Raw genomic sequence first — 19,578 nt, 5'->3', positions numbered from 1 at the left:
TGAGTACCAATTTTCTGGAAATCTTAAACCTTACAGCTTTAACCCAAGCTGTAAGGCCAAATAAAGCAATGGTATATAGAAAGCTGGCCTCAGAGTATAGTAGATAAAGAGTTTACCTTAGAGCCAAGAAGACCTAGATTTAATCTCGTCTTTGACACAAACTGGCTTTGTGACCGTAGGCAAGATATTTGCCTTCTTAGAACCCTGAACAACTCTCTTAACACCATAAATCACATCGAGTGAAATAATATCTGTATCCCTCTTTGCAAACCTTAAAGTGCTATAGAAATGCTAGATGCTATTGTTGTTGTTATTAGCAGCAGCAGCAACATTATCATTAACTTACTCAGGAATTAGCCAAACCAATGAAATCACAGGTACAAACCTTATCCTGTCTTATTTCTGCAAAAAAAAGTGATTTATAATTTTATATATGTAAATTTTGCAGGTATCTTGGTAGATTAACTCTCAGATATTTTATGCATGTCAGTTATTTTGAATGGAATTTCTCTTCATTTTTTAAATTGGTTTTTATTATCATATTTAGAAATGTTGAACATTTTTGTGGATTTATTTTGCTACCTAACAGAAATTCTTTTTCATCTTAGGTTCTTTAATGGTGCTTTAGAGTTTTATAAGTGTACCATCCTTTCATCTACACATCAGGATAATTGAGTCCCCTTTGACAATGTTTATATCTTTAACTTTGTTGTCTTATATGGTACCATTATGGTAGCATTTCCAGAGCTATATAAAATAATAGTGGAGAGAGGAGGTATACTTGTTTTACCATCACGTGTACTGGTTCCTTCATTTCTCCCTACTCTTAATACCCTCTCTCAACCCATAAATTCATTTTACATTTATTATATATTTTGCATATAATTTTGTATGTTTCCTTTCCCAATAGAATGTAAGTTTCTTGGTTTTAAGAATTGTTTCTTTTTTGTTTGTTTGTTTCTGTATCTCCAGCCTCTTGAATAGTGCTTTTTAAATAGTAGGTGTTTAATACATGTTTGTGGGTTGACTTATTGAAACAATGCTAACACCTGGCTATATATGGTTTTGATCATATTATAATCATAAGGGCTAAATTTTCAAAGCGTTTTCCTGCATTTGTTGAAATAACTTTATGACTTTGTTTTTATTATTAATTATGGCTTCTACTTTCAGTTCACCTGGGTCACATGCTAGATCTTATTACCTATAAGTGTGCCAGTTCCCTAATTAGAAACCCTGACGGGGGCAGCTAGGTGGCACAGTGGATAAAGCACCAGCCCTGGATTCAGGAGGACCTGAATTCAAATCCGGCCTCAGACACTTGATACTTACTAGCTGTGTGACCCTGGGCAAGTCACTTAACCCCCAATTCCCCCCCCCCCAAAAAAGAAGAAACCCTGCTGTTCCCCTATAGGACCAGAATCTCAAAGTATTCCACCTTACCCTGTGATTCACGGTCACACCCCTATTCTTTTATTTGCCCCTAATTGATTCCCTATCACATTCTGGAGAGAAGCTATTCCACACCTTCTATAACTTCGTTAAGCCTCCCGTACCTCCCCTCACTGCCCCCCACCCCTTTCTCCTAGCTTAGGATCTTTCTTCTTACTTTTCTGAGAATATTAAGGCCATTTGCTTTTACTTCACTCTTCTTCCATTCTCTTCATCACTAAATTCCTTGAACATTAATCTTTCACCTTTACCTGCTTGCACTCAACATTTCTAAAATGGAATTTACTACCTTCCCTAGCGCCTTTCCCCTTTTCTGCTTCTGTCAAAAGTACCAGTGTCCTTTGAGCCTCCCAAGTTTATAACTCTGACATATCCCAGACTTTTCACTACCCCTCATTCCATATACCCAATTTGTTGCCAAACATTGCCATCTCTACTTTTTCAATAATCTCTCCATCATATAACTATCCCCATAGTTCAGTCTTATGCCCATACCATTGCAAGAGCCTTCTAATTGCTCTATTTCAGCTCTCCCTAACTACAATACATCCTACCCATTGCTGCTGCAATTACTTTTCTTAAGCAGAGATCTGACCATGTGGCGCCCTCTGTTCTCATCACCATTCTGTTAACTCCCAGGGTTTCCTATTGCATCTAAGATAATGTGTAAACTCCTCTGTTTAGCTTTTAAAACCCTGTGCAACCTGATCTCAGGCTATCTTTTCAAACTCTTTGTGTACACTCCTCTTCCAGTATTTTTTGACCTGTTCCTCACATATGGCCCTCCATCTTCTGTTCATGCTTTGCACTGGCTTTCCCACATTCCTGAAATATGTTCTCCCCTTATATCTACCTCATAAAAACCCCCTCTTTCTTTTAAATACAGCTTAAGCAGCATCTCCTGCATGAAGCCTTCTTATACCCTCTTTCCCAAAATATCTTGTATTTAATTAATTTGTATGTATTTATTTGTATTTGTTAACTTTATATTTTTGCTATATGCATTTATATATGCTATTGTTGTATCCACTATTGTTTTTGTTTTTGTTTTTTGCAGGGCAATGGGGGTTAAGTGACTTGCCCAGGGTCACACAGCTGGTAAGTGTCAAGTGTCTGAGGCCAGATTTGAACTCAGGTACTCCTGAATCCAGGGCTGGTGCTTTATCCACTGCGCCACCTAGCTGCCCCCTGTATCCACTATTAAAATGTAAGCTCCTTGTGAATAGAAATGTCTTCATTTTTATATTTGTATCTTCAGTGGCAAGCACAGCACCTTAGTGCTTATTAGACACTTAATATATACTTGTTGACTGATCAGAGATAATTATGGGATATATTTCAGGTATATGTGTATGTGTGTAGCTATATATGTGTGTCTTTATATATATATATACACACACATATACACACATTTATGGTGCACATATAAATATGTGTTGGACAGGGGCAGCTAGGTGGCACCATGGATAAAGCACCGACCCTGGATTCAGGAGGACCTGAGTTCAAATCTGTCCTCAGACACTTGACACTTACTAGCTATGTGACCCTGGGCAAGTCACTTAACCCTCATTGCCCAACCCCCCCAAAAAAATGTGTTGGACATATATGTGTATTTTCTTGCCCTATTGTTCTAGTTGTGTCCCAATTTGGGATTTTCTTGGCAAAGATACTGTAGTGGTTTGCTTTTCTAGTTCATTTTACAGATGAGGAAACTGAGGCAAACACAGTTAAGTGACTTGCCCAGAGTCATACAGCTGGTAAGTGTCTGAGACCGAATTTGAACTCAGATCTTCCTGACTCTACTCCAGCAGCACCACTTAGCTGCCCATATATATATGTGTGTGTGTACACACACACACACACACACACACACAGACAATATTATAACATCTATGTACTTGGAGGAATAACTTAATTAAAGTGCAAAAAGTGGTAAGGTGGTAATTCTCATAGACTTTATTTCTTTAAATTAAATTAACTGTTTTCAGTTAACATTTATTTACTCTCCCACCTGTCTTCATAACTGAAATAAAAAGAAAAAATAGTTGTAACAAATATGTATGGCTAAGCAAAACAAATTCCCACATTGGTCATATCCCAAAATATGTGCACTTCATTTTAAGTCCATGACATTGTTCATTAGCAATCTTCCACAGTCATGGCTGGTTATTGCATTGCATTAAAACGAGTTTTTCAAGTCTTTTAAAATTATTAGTTTTTTAGTGTTGCTATTGTATGTATTGTTCTTGTTCAACTCATTTCACTTTATATCAGTTCAAGATTTCTCTGAAGTCATCTTTTCATCATTTTTTCCATATTAGGGCTTTTTACTTTTATGAGACTGCTACCTTTCATACTTTTTGGTCCTCTGTGATGTGATTAAGACTTGGCCCTACCATTTTCAGGAATTCCTGAGTTTGGGCTCAGTCTTCTGTCTGCTAGGCCTTGGCTTCTTCTCTGTCTTGGACTTCTTATCTATGTCTTTAGTCTAGAGTTAGTTTCATCTCTTGTTTTGAACCTGATAGATCCCAAATACAGATATTGTTGATAGTGCTTATTACAATTCTCCTGCAGTGACCCCAGGTATTTTACTTCGTAGTTGCTACATTTGCACTTTCTCCTCTGGTTCCTTGGGAGGTGCTACCTGAGTCTCATCTGGCTCTGTTTCCCATAGTGCCTCAGATGAGTTTCTGGTTGCTTGAGTTGCCTCAGCTGTACACTGACTCTGTCTCCTGATTATGGACTTGAATGGATTTTGTGCTGCTTGGGTGCTGGGTTGTCCCTCTCTCCTGCTGTTTCTTGGGTAGGGCTATATAGTATTTATGGGGTTGGAGTTTTGCATGAGGGAGACGCTTGAGGCATATCTAGGTCCTGGTCTTGCCCTGCATCTGGCTTGTCAGGTAATAAGTATTTATTAACCACCAACTGTGTGCTAGGCACTATTCTAAGTGCTGGGGATGAAAAAAAGGTTCCTCCTTGGGTGAGATCCAAGACTCACTTTCTCTTTGTTAAGTTATCTCAATTTCAGTGGGAGAGCTCCTTCACTCTATATTGTCTGGTAGATGTTCTCCTGTATCATACCTTTTCTAATTTCTGTTTTGCTATGATGCAGATAAATGGGTTTCTTTGCTATTTGCTATTTGTGCATTGTGGAACTGGTATTAGGTAGGAAAAGTGTCAAACCTTGGTTATAGAGTTTGAGGTCCCTCTTCCCCCAGTAATGACAAAATGATCAGAATTGAACCCAATTATATCCCCTAGACTAACAGTATTTAAGAGAGCAGACAGATATACTTAAGCCTTTTCTTCCCACTTCTTTCATTCTTGCCAGGAAGGGAAGTGAGTCCTTTTTCTTTCTTTCTTTCTTTTTTTTTCTTTAATAGTGCCAATTTTAAATAGATTTTATTCTCCAGGACAAGAATTGCATTTCTGCTTGTGTATAGTACTGATAAAGTACAGTGTTGTTCACTTCTCTCCCTTTGTACACATTCAAGTATTAGAATGCTCAGATTTATGCAGTAGCTTAAATGTTAACTTTTAAACTGCTACTGCCTTGGCTACAAATTTGAGTCCCTCAATTTTTGGAAAGCTGTGTGGAGTGCCCTTTCTTCTGGTGAGTTTAGTCAACCTCTCCTATGGTGGGTCCAGAAGAGGCATCTCCAGATGGGACTGCTCCACCCCCTGGGAACCCACCAGGCATGCCTCCTGGCATGCCGCCTGCACTCTGGTACAGCTTAGTAATGATGGGGCTGTAGATCTTCTCCAATTCTTTCTGCTGATGCTCAGATTCTTCCTTCTTAGCAGTCTGGTTCTTATCTAGCCAGTTGATTATTTCATTGTATTTATCAAGGATCTTCCATTTGTCTTCATCAGTCTTGCCTTGCAATTTCTCATCTTCCATGGTAGCCTTCATATTGAAAGCATAAGATTCAAGAGAATTCTTGGAAGAAACCTTGTCTCTTTGCTTCTCACCCTCAGCCTTGTATTTTTCAGCCTCCCAGACCATACGTTCAATGTCTTCTTTGCTCAGACAACCTTTGTCATTGGTTATGGTGATCTTGTTCTCCTTGCCTGTGCTCTTATCCACAGCAGAAACATTGAGGATGCCATTTGGATCGATGTCAAATGTTATTCAATCTGAGGGACACCCCTGGGTTCTGGGGGGATTCCTGTGAGCTCAAACTTGCCAAGCAGATTGTTATCTTTTGGTCATTGCTCTCTCACCTTCATAAACCTGAATAAGCACAACAGGCTGGTTGTCAGAATAGGTGGTAAAGGTCTGTGTCTCCTTGGTGGGGATAGTCGTATTACATTTGATCAGAACTGTCGTAACTCCACCAGCAGTCTCAATTCCAAGGGAAAGAGGAGTGACATCCAATAGCAGCAAGTCCTGCACATTCTCAGATTTATCTCCAGACAAAATGGCAGCCTAGATAGTTTCACCATAGACAACAGCCTCATCAAGGTTGATACTCTTGTTCAGTTCCTTGCCATTGAAGAAGTCTTGCAGAAGGTTCTGGATTTAGGGGATTCGAGTGGAACCACCCACTGGGATGATGCCATGAATCTGTGATTTATCTAGCTTGGCATCTCTTAGGGCCTTTTCCATGGGGTCCAGTGTGCGTCGGAAGAGATCTGTGTTCAGCTCTTCAAAATGAGCTCAGGTGATTGAGGTATAGAAGTCTATAACTTCATAGAGGGAACCACTCTCAATACTGGCCTGGGTACTGGAAGAGAGGGTGCACTTTGCACGTTCACAAGCAGTGCGCAGATGTCGAACAGCCCTCTTGTTCTCACTGATGTCCTTCTTGTGCTTGCGCTTGAACTCGGCAATGAAATGGTTGACCATGCGGTTGTCAAAGTCCTCCCCACCCAAGTGGGTGTCCCCAGCTGTGGACTTGACCTCAAAGATGACATCTTCAATGGTAAGAATGGAGACATCAAAAGCACCACCTCCAAGGTCAAAGATCAACACATTTCTCTCGGCACCAACCTTTCTGTCCAAGCCATAAGCAATAGCAGCAGCAGTTGGCTCATTGATGATTCTAAGCACATTTAGACCAGCGATGGTTCCAGCATCTTTGGTGACCTGATGTTGGAAATCATTGAAATAGGCTGGTGCTGTGACCACAACATTTGTGACAGTCTTCCCAAGGTAAGCTTCTGCAATGTCTTTCATCTTAGTCAAGACCATACGAAGATACTTCTTCTGGATAGAAACTTTTGGTCTCCCCTTTGTACTCTACTTGGACCATAGGCCTGCCTGCATCATTGGCCACCATGAAAGGCCAGTGCTTCATGTCTGACTATACAGCTGCATAATCAAATCTTCGATCAGTCAGACGTTTGGCATCAAAAACTGTGTTGATGGGGTTCATTGCATCTTGATTCTTTGCCACATCACCAATTAAACGTTCTCTGTTGGTGAAGGCCACATAGCTTGGGGTGGTCCTATTTCCTTGGTCATTAGCAATGATCTCCACTTTCCCACATTGGAAAACTCCCACACAGGCGTAAGTGGTGCCGAGATCAATACCAACTGCAGGTCCCTTCGACATGGTTGCTGGGGAGTCGGGGGTCATAGCTGACCGCTGTGGAGGAAGGAGGGCTGCTGCTGCACTAAGTAGCATGAGTCCTTTCAAAGTTGGAAATTTCACTGGAAGCAAATCATGCTTAGAGAATGTCAAAGAAGACTCAAAGTTTAATGAGTCCTACAAGTGGTTCCCAAAGACAATGAAACATTCAGCCATTTTTGCCAACTCCACCCTAACCCTCACAGGGCAAGGCATTCATCTCCAGCAATAGAGAGAGAGTCCCATAACAATGGGGCTTAGAAGAGGGGTTTTTGCCTTCTGCTCAGATTCCAATAATTGCAATCTTGATTGGATTGGAGGGAAGAGTTTGTAGCTACATCTCTTTTCATTTCTTTATCGTTGTTCCTTCTGGTTCATTTTTAGAGCTTTTTCACTAGGTATCTTGGGCTTCTGTAGGCTCTGTGTGTTGCTACCTTCCCAAATATCCACCTGTTGATTTTTTTCAAGATCTGTCCTAGATATCTCCAACTCAAAATGTACAGAATAGAATTCATTGATAGAATAAGTGGTTAAAAGCTCATTTATGGGGCAGCTAGGGGGCACAGTGGATAGAGCACTGGCCCTGGATTCAGGAGGACCTGAGTTCAAATGTGACCTCAGACACTTTACACTTACTAGCTGTGTGACCCTGGGCAAGTCACTTAACCCCAATTGCATCACTTAAAAAAAAAAAGCTCATTTATTCCACTCACCAGGGACAAGCAACCTCAACATTGTCCTCAGCTTCTTTCCCTACTTTATACCACTTATCCTGTCAATTGCCAAATCTTAGCTGTACCTTACTCCCAAAGATTTCTTGAATATGCCCTTTCTTGGTACCACATAACCACTACCATAGGCACTATGCAAAACTTTCTTCAGAATGTTGTTTTTCTTTACATAAAAAAAGAAATAAGAATGATTGACAAACAAGAGAATATAGCAATAAATCTGGTAAATTCCTCTAAAATAGGGATTTTTATATTCCCCCATAGAATTGTGCAATAGTATTCCTTTGTAAACAGTAGGTACATAATAAAATTTTCAATGGCATATTACAATAAGTTTCAACATTAAATGTAAGCTTTGTATTCTATACTTTAAGGTATCATGTTCTTTATTTTTTGGGTCAAGGTAGTAATTTTCATTTCACATTTGGATCAATTTATAGTTTAGATCCTTGACTGTGGAATGATTCAAGTAATTGGAGTAGTGCTAGTGTGAAATTCCAAATATAAACTTTTATATTTCTTAACACATAATCAAATTGGAAACTTTTAAAACAATCTTCTTGTGTCTTTTGTACCAGGTCTATCCAGAATTACAGATTACCAATGTCGTGGAAGCTAACCAGCCAGTGACAATTCAGAACTGGTGTAAGAGAGGCCGAAAGCAGTGCAAAAGTTATCCCCACATTGTTATTCCTTATCGATGCTTAGGTGAGTTCATGGGAACGTATATTTTTTTAGTTATTTCTAGTTAAGTGCTATCTTGGGAAATTTAAATGGATCTGAGTTCCCTCATATGTAAAATGAGGGAGTTGGACTAAATATTAGCCTGTAAGATACTTTCCAGCTCTAAAACTATTATGCTATGTGTCCTGTAACAAAAGTAGAATCTGGCTCCTTTTAAGCTTCTTATAAGCTTAAAAATAAAGCTTACAGTTTCGTAAGCTTTAAATCAAGTCAGATTAGCAAGAATTTCTTTAAGTACCTGTTAAGTTGCAGACAGTGCTAAGCTCTGGGTGTACTAACATGGGCAAAAAAATAGCTCTTACTCTCAAGGAGCTCATAGTTTAATGAGGGAGGTTATTGTAAATTCAATATTTATTTCTATGCAATCTATTTTTTCCATTTTTCCAACTGTTTATTATTAATTTGGAAGATTTTTTGAAGAGAGGATGTGTGAGTTGTCAATAATGAAAACAGCTAATAGTTAACATTTACAAAATGTTTTATATGCATTTTCTCATTCAATTTTTACAACATTCCTGTGAGGTCAGTACAAATATTATTATCCCCACTGTTCAGAAGGGGAATATGAGGTTCTGAGAGGTTAAATTAATGCTGAAGTTCACAGAACTAATGAGTGATAAAGCTAGTACTTAAAATCAGGTTAATTTATAAGTACAATTCTTTACTACAGCATAACTACCTCTTAACAAATACCCCAGATAATTTCTGTTTGAATTAGGCTATTAAAATCTTCAGTACAAATTAATTTCCACCTCTACATACTACATAAATACTTTACTATATAATTATTCAAATTACATTTATAGAGAGAATCCAGATAACTACAATAACCCAGATAGTTGTGCCAACATTTGGGGTTAAATTTAGTGTGTTTATCAGCAACCCATAACACCTTATTTTGCATTGTCAGATGCCCCAAACTGGAAAATTCTTTTTTTGTTTTGTTTTTGGACAGGGCAGTGAGGGTTAAGTGACTTGCCCAGAGTCACACAGCTATTGTCAAGTGTCTGAGGCTGGAATTGAACTCAGGTCCTCCTGAATCCAGGGCCAGTGCTTTATCCACTGTGCCACCTAGCTGCCTCCGCCCCAACCCCCCGGAAAATTCTTAATACTCTACTGGTACACTGGAAGAATTTCAGTCTTTTTAAAAAATTGGTATTTTTTAAAATATTGCTTTGGTTTCTCAATATCTCCTCTACCTTCACCCCCAACTACCATTCTTTATAATAACAACCAAAAAAAGTACAGTTTACCAAAATAAACTGCCACATTGATCACGTCTGACAACATATGCCTCATTTTGTACCTGTTGTCCACTACTTCTCTACTGATAGGAAAAAAGTATGTTTCAATATTCTTTGAGTTAAATTTATTTATCTTTCAGGTTCAGATTTCTTTTACAGATGTTTCCCTTTGCCTTATTGTGGTAATTATTAGAATATAGTTTAGTACATAGAAGAGACAAAGGATGAGATTAGGAATAGATTATATATCTGGGGCTAAAAGGGAACTGAGAAGCCAGCCCCCTTGTTTTACAAATGAAGAAACTGAAGGCTTGGGAGGTTAAGCAATTAATAAATGGTGCTGAGGTGGGATTTGAACCCAGATCTTCTAACTAAAGAATGAGTGCTCTTTCTCCTACATCCATGCATATGTCTTCCAAAATTTCTCAGAATTTCTTGTATTCATTTGTTAGAGCAAAATAATTTACCATTTGTGATTTTAAGTTTCAAGCTAAACTTCTGGTTGTTTTTCATTAATGAGGAAAGAAGGGCCCTAAGTTTTATATCCAAGGCTTGACTTCCTTCCCATCAAATACAGGTTCCAAAGTGAACACATAGCCAGATAGCAAAGAAATTCCATTTATTCAAATATAAGAATACACACCTGACGATATAATAAAAGAATTCTTCACATGGAGCAAGATAACTCAATAAAGAGAGAAAGAAGGTCACAGGACTCATCCCATACCAGTGGACTTTGGGACTCTGGTTACATATAATTCCAAAATGTTTTCCAGAATGGTTAGGTTAATTCAGGGTTCTACTAAATGTTTTAAAGTACTTGTCTTTTCCTGACCTTTCCAGTGTTGAGTATTTTGAATTTAATGGTTCATGAGATAAGACCTCAGAGTACTTTCAGTTTGCACTTATTAGATTAATTCATATGGTAGTAGACCTTTTCCATTTCTTCAGAATGAAATTTCTGGTCTTTTGACCATATATCAATTGGGAAATGGCTCCTGATAATATGTATTTTTCTAAGCTTCATACAAAGGTTGGCTATCAAGTTTTTATCACTTACTTCATACTTTCCATCTTAATAAGCCTTTTTCACTGAGAATAAGGCTGAAGAGAAGAGTATCCATCTTTCATGTGGAGTGATAAAACTTTAGCATGGCATGCCATATATCTAACAGTTGTTTGTGCTCCAAAGCTAGTTTAAATTTTTTTTTTTTTTGCTGTTGCTAAAAGCAGCCTTCAAGCCATTTTATATAGCTTCTAGAAGTCTGAGGAAAGAATGTAGATTTAGAGTGTTTGTTTCTTAGTGCTATTCCAGTTTTTAGTTAGAATTGATTTTTCTGGAGCTGTTTTGTATTGGAAGATTAAATGCTGTTCTCTAGACTTTTGAATACAGATAAGAACTTACATTTCAATTTCATGAATGCCATTTAAATGAAAACAGGATCAGTATCTCTAGTTAAGAGTAGAAGGTAAAGTTTGAAGTCTTGATGTTTTCAAATATAATTCCTACTTTTGGAATTTTTTTGTTCAGAATATTTCAAATGAAGCAAAAACAAAAAGTAATTCTTAGGGTTTATGCCTTAGAATCAACCTTATCGGGCAGCTAGGTGGTGCAGTGGATAGAGCACCGGCCCTGGAGTCAGGAGTACCTGAGTTCAAATCTGGCCTCAGACACTTAACACTTACTAGTTGTGTGACCCTGGGCAAGTCACTTAACCCCAATTGCCTCACTAAAAAAAATTTTTTTAATTAAATAAATAAATGGAATCAACCTTATCCCATTGATATGTCTGTCATGGTCTTTGGAAAATGATTTTCCCATTCTTTGAATTAATATTTCCAGGGACATCTTTAGTAGTGTCCTTTGTTCTAGATACTTCTTTTTACCTCTTTAATTACAACTACGCATAAGAGTATTGGAATGTATGTTAAAGGCCCATAAAACGCATACGTAATTAGCATATAACTATTGCAATTTCACACTTTCATTATTAGCCTGATGGTACATTTAACTAAAAGCATCTGCATCTAAGGAGTAAACAAATTCCTAGCCTAGCACAAAAAAAAAGAGTAAACACAAACATGATTTATCATTTTGCCTTGCTAAGACATGAGGCACCAGTAAAAGAACTGGTGAAAAATATTTGTCTAAACTAACTAACTCAATGCCAATTATTGGTAAGCCTTGTCTGGGGCACTTGTATATTGTACTAAATATCACCAGAATAAAGTTTGATTAGAATTTATTTATTCGGGGGCAGCTAGGTGGCGCAGTGGATAGAGCACTGGCCCTGGAGTCAAGAGGACCTGAGTTCAAATCCCACCTCAGACACTTGACACTTACTAGCTGTGTGACCCTGGGCAAGTCACTTAACCCTCATTGCCCCTCAAAAGAAAAGAAAAGGAAAAGATAAATTCCTTGAAGTTGAGGACTATCTTTGCTTTTCTATCCCTATTTGAGTATGTAGTGTAAAAAAAAATTGCTTTTGCTATTCATTTATTTTATTCCCTCTTTATTATTAATTGGTCCTTATCACTGCTCAAGTGGACTATTGAATTAGCCTCCTAATTGGTCTTTTCCAGTCTAGCCTTTCACACAGCTGCCAAACTGATTTTTTTTTTGGGGGGGGGATAGACAATGAGGGTTATAACTTCAGAATCTTAGCACAATGCCTAGCACACAGTAAGTACTTGATTGATTAGTGACTATCTTGAAGGTTATTATCATTAAATTCATGGACTTTCTCTGAGGAACTTCCATTTGAGAAAGTACCCACCCAGTCATGATCATTTCCAATTCTGCTGCTTTCTATTACGCCTCCTCCTCACTGTCCCCTCCAACCTTTTTTGAGTCCTGTTTTCCTATTATAAGCTCCTGGAGGGCCAGCACTATCTTTCTATATTTCTAGCATTTATCACAATATCTGAGAAATAGTTGACCCTTAATAAATGTTTGTTGACTTGTAAATAAATACTTTAATCTAATCTTGTTCATCTCCTGATACAGATGATAGCAATTATCCTCATGGTAGTCATTTTTTCTTTGTGTTCATAATTAGTGCATGCTAATGCTAACTCTTCAAACTCCTTTATTTTCCTTTCTGAGAAGAACTTGTGAACTGAACTTCCATTTAGCTATAATTTCTTTACCATGGATGATAACTTTAGATCTACAGGGAAGGGGCCTAAGAGGTCCTCTCTTCCAACCCTTTCATGTACAAATGAGGAAACTAAAGCTGAGAGGTGTTGTATAACTTGACTCAGGTCACACACATATCAAGTAACAGACCCTGATTTTGCACTCAGTTACCTGATGCCAAGTCTAGCATTTATTGCATGGTTCTATTCTATTTCCTGTATTTGGGGGTTTTACTTGTAGTTCACATGTTAATATTGATGTGTTTAGGTCTTTGAGTAATATATTAGCATATTGATCAAGGAAAAAAGACCTGCTGTTTATAATATTATCATTTAATATTTATATCCAGTTTAAAAATTTTGTAGTAATTTTTCTTTAAAAGTTTGATAGTATTCTCCTTTGAATCCATCAGGACTAGTTCCCCCCCCCCCCTTTGGTAGTTCCATTATAACGAATTCTTTTTCTTTTTCTGAGATTGGGTTATATAAAGCAGGGCTTCTTAAACTTTTTCCACTCATGACCCCTTTTCACCTAAGAAATTCTAGGTTCAAACAATGCAATTTAGTTTTCCTGCAGTTTCTTTCCTTTTGAACTTTTTTTCTGCTTAGAATTTTATTTTCCAAATTACATGTAAAAACAAATTTTGACATTAGTTTTTTTAAAACTTTGTGTTCTAACTTCTCTTCTGCCCTCCCTCCCCACCCCCCACTCCCGAGAGCTCAAGCAATTCAATATAAGTTATACATAAGTAGTCATGCAAAACATCTCCTCATTAGCCAGGTTGTGAAAGAAAACAAACAAAAACAAAATTTCAGATTAAGAAACTATCAAAAAAAAATTATGCTTCAGTTTGTTTTCAGGTACCATCAATTCTTTCTCTGTAGATGGATTGCAATTTTTGTAAGTCCTTCAGAGTTATATTGGATCATTGCATTGCTGAAAATAACCATATCCTTCACAGCAGATCATCTTACACTATTGCTCTTGTTTTGTATACACTTCATTTCACTCTGCTTCAGTTGGTTTAGGTCTTTCCAGGTTTTTCTGATAGCATCCTGTTCATTATAACTTTTATATAGTACCTTAAACTTGACAAAGAATTTTCTTCACAATAGCCCAGCAAAGCAAGTACCATACATTTTGCCATTATAATCAATCATCATAACTGTTTCCCTCCTTCCCATGATATTTACTATGTTTTCTTTTTTTAATCATGAAAGTATTTTATTATTTTCTAGTTACACGTAGAGAGTTTTCAACATTTGTTTTTATAAGATTTCTAGTTTGAAATTTTTCTCCCTCCCTCCCCCTCCCCAAGACAGCAAGCAATCTGATATAGGATATATATGTACAATCACATTAAACATATTTCTGCATTAGTCATGCTGTGAAAGAAGAATCAGAGCAAAAAGAAAAACCTCAAAAAAGAAAAACAAAAAAAGTAGAAATAGTCTGGTTCAGTCTGCATCTAGAATCCACAGTTCCTTTTTTCTGGATTTGGAGAGCATTTTCCATCATGAGTCCTTTGGAACTATCTTGGACCATTGCATTGCTGAGAAGAGTCAAGTCTATCACAGTTGATCAATACACAATGTTGTTAATACTGTGCCCAATGTTTTCCTGGTTCTGCTCCTCTCACTCAGCATCAGTTCATGTAAGTCCTTCCAGGTTTCTCTGAACTCTTCCTGCTCATCATTTCTTACAGCATAATAGTATTCCATTACATTCATATACCACAACTTGGTCAGCCATTCCTAAATTGATGGGCATCCCCTCAATTTCCAATTCCTTGCCACCACAGAAAGAGCAGCTATAAATATTTTTGTACTTGTGGGTCCTTTACCCTTTCTTATGATCTCTTTGGGAAAAAGACCTAATAGTGGTATTGCTGGGTCACAGGGTATGCTCTATTTACTCTATTTTCTATCTTTTCCCCTATTCCTTCTCAAAAGTGTTTTGCTTCTGACTGCCCCCTCCTCTGCTCTGCCCTCCCTTCTTTCACCCTTCCCTTCCTACTTTCCTGCAGGGTTAGATAGATTAATCTACCAATTGGGTGTGTATGTTATTCCCTCCTTGAGCCAACTCTGATGAGATTAAGGTCTTTGAGCTAATTCTGATGTGTGTAAGGCTCCTTCACTTCTCCACACCTCCTTCATCTCTCCTCCCACTCCATATGCCCTTTCCTGCTTGTTTTTATGTGAGATTTCACCCCATTCTGCCACTGCCTTGTCGCCTCTTCTCCCCCCTCAATTTTACCCCAAAGATGTCATCGTTGGGCAACTAGGTGACACAGTAGATAAAGCACCCGCCCTGGACCCAGGAGAACCCGAGCCCAAATCTGGCCTCAGACGCAAGACACTCATCAACCTTGACTGTTCCCCTCCCTGGCCCCCCAAAACAAAAAAAGAGAAACAAAAAAATAAATGCTTTACAGGTATCATCCCTTCATAATCAAATCCCACCTGTGCCCTGTGTCGAAATTTATTCCTATCATCTGCCCTAATACTCAGAAGGCTCTTATGATTTAGACATATCATCTTTCCATGTAGGAAAGTAAATAGTTTAACCTTTGAACATCTCTCATGATTTCTTTTTTCTCTTTATCTGTTTATGCTTCTCTAGGGTCTTGCATTTGAAAGTCAGATTTTCCATTCAGTTCAGGTTTTTTCATCACAAATACCTGAAAGTCCTCTTTTTCATTGAAGTCCCATTTTTTCTTCTTGAAAGATTAAACTCAGTTTTGCTGGGTAGGTGATTTGTAGTTGTAAACCTAATTCCTTTGCCCTCTAGAATATCATATTCCATGTGCTACAATCCCTTAATGTAGAAGCTGCTAGATTCTGTGCTATCCTGATCGTGGCTCCACAGTATTTGAATTGCTTCTTTCTGACTGCTTGCAATATTTTCTCCTTGACCTGGGAGCTCTGGAATTTGGCTATAATATTCCTGGATATTTTCCTTTTGGAATCTTTCAGGAGGTGATCAGTGGATTCTTTCATTTCTATTTTACTTTCTGCTTCTAGAATATCAAGGCAATTTTCCCTGAAAATCTTTTGGAAGATGATGTCTAAGCTCTTTCAGCTAGTCTAATAATTTTCAAATTATCTCTCCTGGATCTATTTTCCAGGTCAGCAGTTCTCCCAAGAAGATATTTCACATTGCCCTCTATTTTTTTTATTCATTTGGATTTGCTTTATTGTGTCTTGGTTTCTCATAAAGTCACTAGCTTCCATTTGTTCAATCCTAATTCTTAGGCAGTTATTTTCGTCAGAGAGTTTTTGTATCTCCTTTTCCATTTGACTTTTCAAGCTGTTGACTTTTTTCTCATGTCTTTCCTGAATCACCCTCATTTCTCTTTCCATTTTTTTCCTCTGCCTCTCTAACTTTATCTTCAGAGTCCTTTTTGAGCACCTCTGTTGCCTGAGACCAATTCATATTTTTCTTGAAAGCTTTAGGTGTAGGGGCCCTGACATTACTATCCTCTTCTGAGGGTGCACCTCGATCTTCCTTGTAACTAAAGAAGCATTCTATGATTCATAACTCTCTGCCTGCTCATCCTGCCCATCTTTCACTTGACTTTTAACTCCTTAGTGTGAGGTCCTGCTTCCAGGATATATTGTCCCAAACTTCAGGGTGGGGGGGGGGGTCCCAGGTGTTATGATTTAATGAGGGGCAGTTTCTTCACTCCCCTGCCCCTTTCTCTGGTCCATAGATAACCCTGGGCCAACTTGCCAATCTACCAGGCAGCAAAATTTTATATGCCCTGGTTGCTAGCTCTGATGAGCCTGCACCCCTCCCCACCCTGGGCCACCACCAATCAAGGTTTCTTCCTGGTTACCTGCTGGGGTAGGACATCCAAATCCCCCCCCCCCTTAGCTCTTGCATATACCCCAGTAGACTCCCCCCTGGCTAGCAGCTCAGCCCTCTCACCAGACAGTGAGCTTAATTCCAGAAGATGTCAGTACTGCAGTTGATTTGGAGGCTCAGGGGTAAGTTTCTCTGGTGCAGTCTGCTTGGGGCTGGTTCTGTGTCGGTGTGATCACGGACCTGTACACCACTCTCAGCCCAGCTTGCTCTTCTGCCAAACTTCCTAGCTGTCTTTGGATGGAAAATAATCTTAGCTATCTTTTTGTGGGTTCTGATGCTCCAGGAGTTGTTTTCTGGCTGTGTTTGGAATTATTGTGTCAGGAAGTTTGCATGTTTATTGTCTTTCCTCTGCCATCTTGCCTTTTGGACTCTTTAAAGCCCAATATTCCCATACTAGAAGAAAGCACAATTACAGAAGCAGAGACCCTAGGTTAAGGTTTCAAAGGAAATTCATTAAATAATCTGAGTCAGTGGAGGCATCCCCTTCATTGCCCATCTTATTTAAATCTTGATAAAATTTCTTTAAGGGGGTATAGGGTCCAGATTGGTGCAAAACTTTGCAACATCTCATGCAGAAGCAGAGAACTAGGTTCAAATTTCAAAGGAAGTTCATTAAAATAATCCAGATCAGTGTGGAGGTATTTCCTTGGGGTCATATTGGTGGCAACTCAGTCAGAGGAATCAGGCTAAGTAAACATTAGGGGTTGTAACTCAGGGGTCTTAGACTTGTATCAGGAAACAAATATACAGGGAGATTTCCCAGACAATAAGAGAACACATATGGCCATGAGCATCACAAAATAGTTTTTAAAGACAAATTTATATTTCCATGTTTCTTTTAATGTCCTAAAAATCAAACAAATAGTAAAGCAGAGTTGTAATTTCCTAAGGAGGGAAACAAATCTAATTAAGCAGACTTCATAGGTATATTAAATCAGATTACAGATTAAAACTCTATTAATAAGAAACATTTTCATCTTGGATCTTAGCTTTTCTGTGTAGCCATCTGATCCTTGGAAACATTTTCTCTTGGAAATTTTGGAGGCGGCCTCATTTCCAAGACATCTCTGCAGTGGTATTCTCCTAGTAATATAATTTAGTAAGGCCAAACCTTATGGAGCTAACTTTATACTTGGCCTGTCATTGTTCTTAATAGAAACATTTGAAAGCCATGTGTGCATGCGCGCACACACATATATATACACACACACACACACACACACACACACACACACACACACACACACACCCCTTCATCCTAGTTCTTAAAGAAAACAGCTACTCTTCTTGCTTTTTCAGAATGAAGTTTATTCCATTAAAATTGAAAACTTTTATATTTTGTCACATTGTATCTTTGTCCTAATTGTCTTATCCCCACGTTGAGGATCTATGCACACATACATATACACACACACACACACTGTGTATGTATTATTCTCATTCATAAAGAAAAAGATACTTTAAGAACTAAATCTTATATATGAATCTATAACTGTTAGTGATAACATTTCTCATACTTGCATAATAACTCAGATATTGCAACAAGATTATATCTGTGTGTATATAGTATATGTATGTATAGGTAGATAATATGTATGCATATATATATATATATATATATATATATATATATATATATATACACATTTGTGTGTGTGAATGAATGAATATATCCAAACTTTTACAATTCACCTTGAGTTGTTAGAGAAATCTTCTATGAAAGAAAGGAGGGATGCGTTTATAACAATATCATGATTGTCCCTTCAACGGCACAGACTGAATTGACATAATCATAATAAAATAAAGCTTCCTTAGCTTTGTTTGATTTCCAGTAAGAGTCATAGTTAACTGTTGTTTTGGAACAGCCAATCGTGCAACAAAGTTCGACAATTATTCCCAGGGTTTCATAGCCAGGCTCAGAATTAACCAGGTGGGAAAATTTTCTATTCAGAAAGGAAATAGCACAGTGGAGAAGCTGAGTCAAGAGTATCCCACCACCAAATATGCAGAGTTTTCCTCTCAACCTTTCCATGCGCAGACATGTACCTATAGCAGTCCTCAGATAACATTCTGCTTAAGAAGCACAAGACATTTTCTTTAAATACTAGATTTTTGACTTAATGACATTTCAGACATCATACTTGAAATCAAAACTCAGAACAATATCTAATTACAGTCCTAAGATTTTACCTCAAATAGCAAGTTTGAGTAATCACAGCTTAGGGCTAGGTACAGCTAACATTTTCCTCATTTTGTTGGAATAACAGTTAACAATAAGCACAGATAAGGCCTTATCTTATTCATCCTTTCTAGTTTAAATCCATCCTGGAGCAGTATTTACTTTCGATGTTAGGCAGTTTATTTTTTAGTTAGGTAGTGTTTTACATAATTACCTTTGAACTAAAAAGAGTTTAAATCTATCCAGAAGAAAAATTATTTAAAAAATGCACAATTCCTAGGTGAAGTGGAGTAGAGTTCATTTTTTATTCTTTTGTAGGATGTAGAGTATAGGCTACTTGTAACATTTGAAACAGAGGATTGTTATTCTAGTCATAAAAATTTTAAGTGTTATTAGTATATGTGGGAGAGACTTTTAAAAGGATAAAAAATTGCAAAAATGTTAGTAGGGCTAGCAAGAATATTTTAACTAATAGGGTGGTAAAAATGGAATATACTTATTAGATGATACTATAGAATAATTATTTAGAAAATAATTATCTGTTGGGTACTTATCTAGTCAGCTGTCCGAAGACAGGCCAGACAGTCCCTCAAAATTTCTTCCAGCCTTTGTAGCTCTTTAATTCAAAAGCCTACTACAGTGTGGAATT

The 19,578-nt window shown here is 37.7% G+C and overlaps 1 protein-coding gene and 1 pseudogene across 2 annotated transcripts in view; one reads left to right on the top strand and one right to left on the bottom strand.

Annotated features, from left to right (window-relative positions):
- The window catches only part of LOC122746025 (amyloid beta precursor protein), a 169,491-nt gene that overhangs the window by 44,574 nt on the left and 105,339 nt on the right, over nucleotides 1-19,578 (top strand). For both annotated transcript variants that reach the window (XM_043991498.1, XM_043991499.1), the window contains exon 3: nucleotides 8,335-8,464. In XM_043991498.1, the coding sequence (XP_043847433.1) occupies nucleotides 8,335-8,464 (130 nt within the window). The remainder of the gene's footprint in view (nucleotides 1-8,334; nucleotides 8,465-19,578) is intronic.
- Nucleotides 5,072-7,010, bottom strand: LOC122746026 (annotated as a pseudogene).

Source organism: Dromiciops gliroides, chromosome 3 (assembly GCF_019393635.1).
Source record: "Dromiciops gliroides isolate mDroGli1 chromosome 3, mDroGli1.pri, whole genome shotgun sequence".
NCBI classification, from domain to species: domain Eukaryota; kingdom Metazoa; phylum Chordata; class Mammalia; order Microbiotheria; family Microbiotheriidae; genus Dromiciops; species Dromiciops gliroides.
This window is presented reverse-complemented; position numbering and strand designations above follow the sequence as displayed.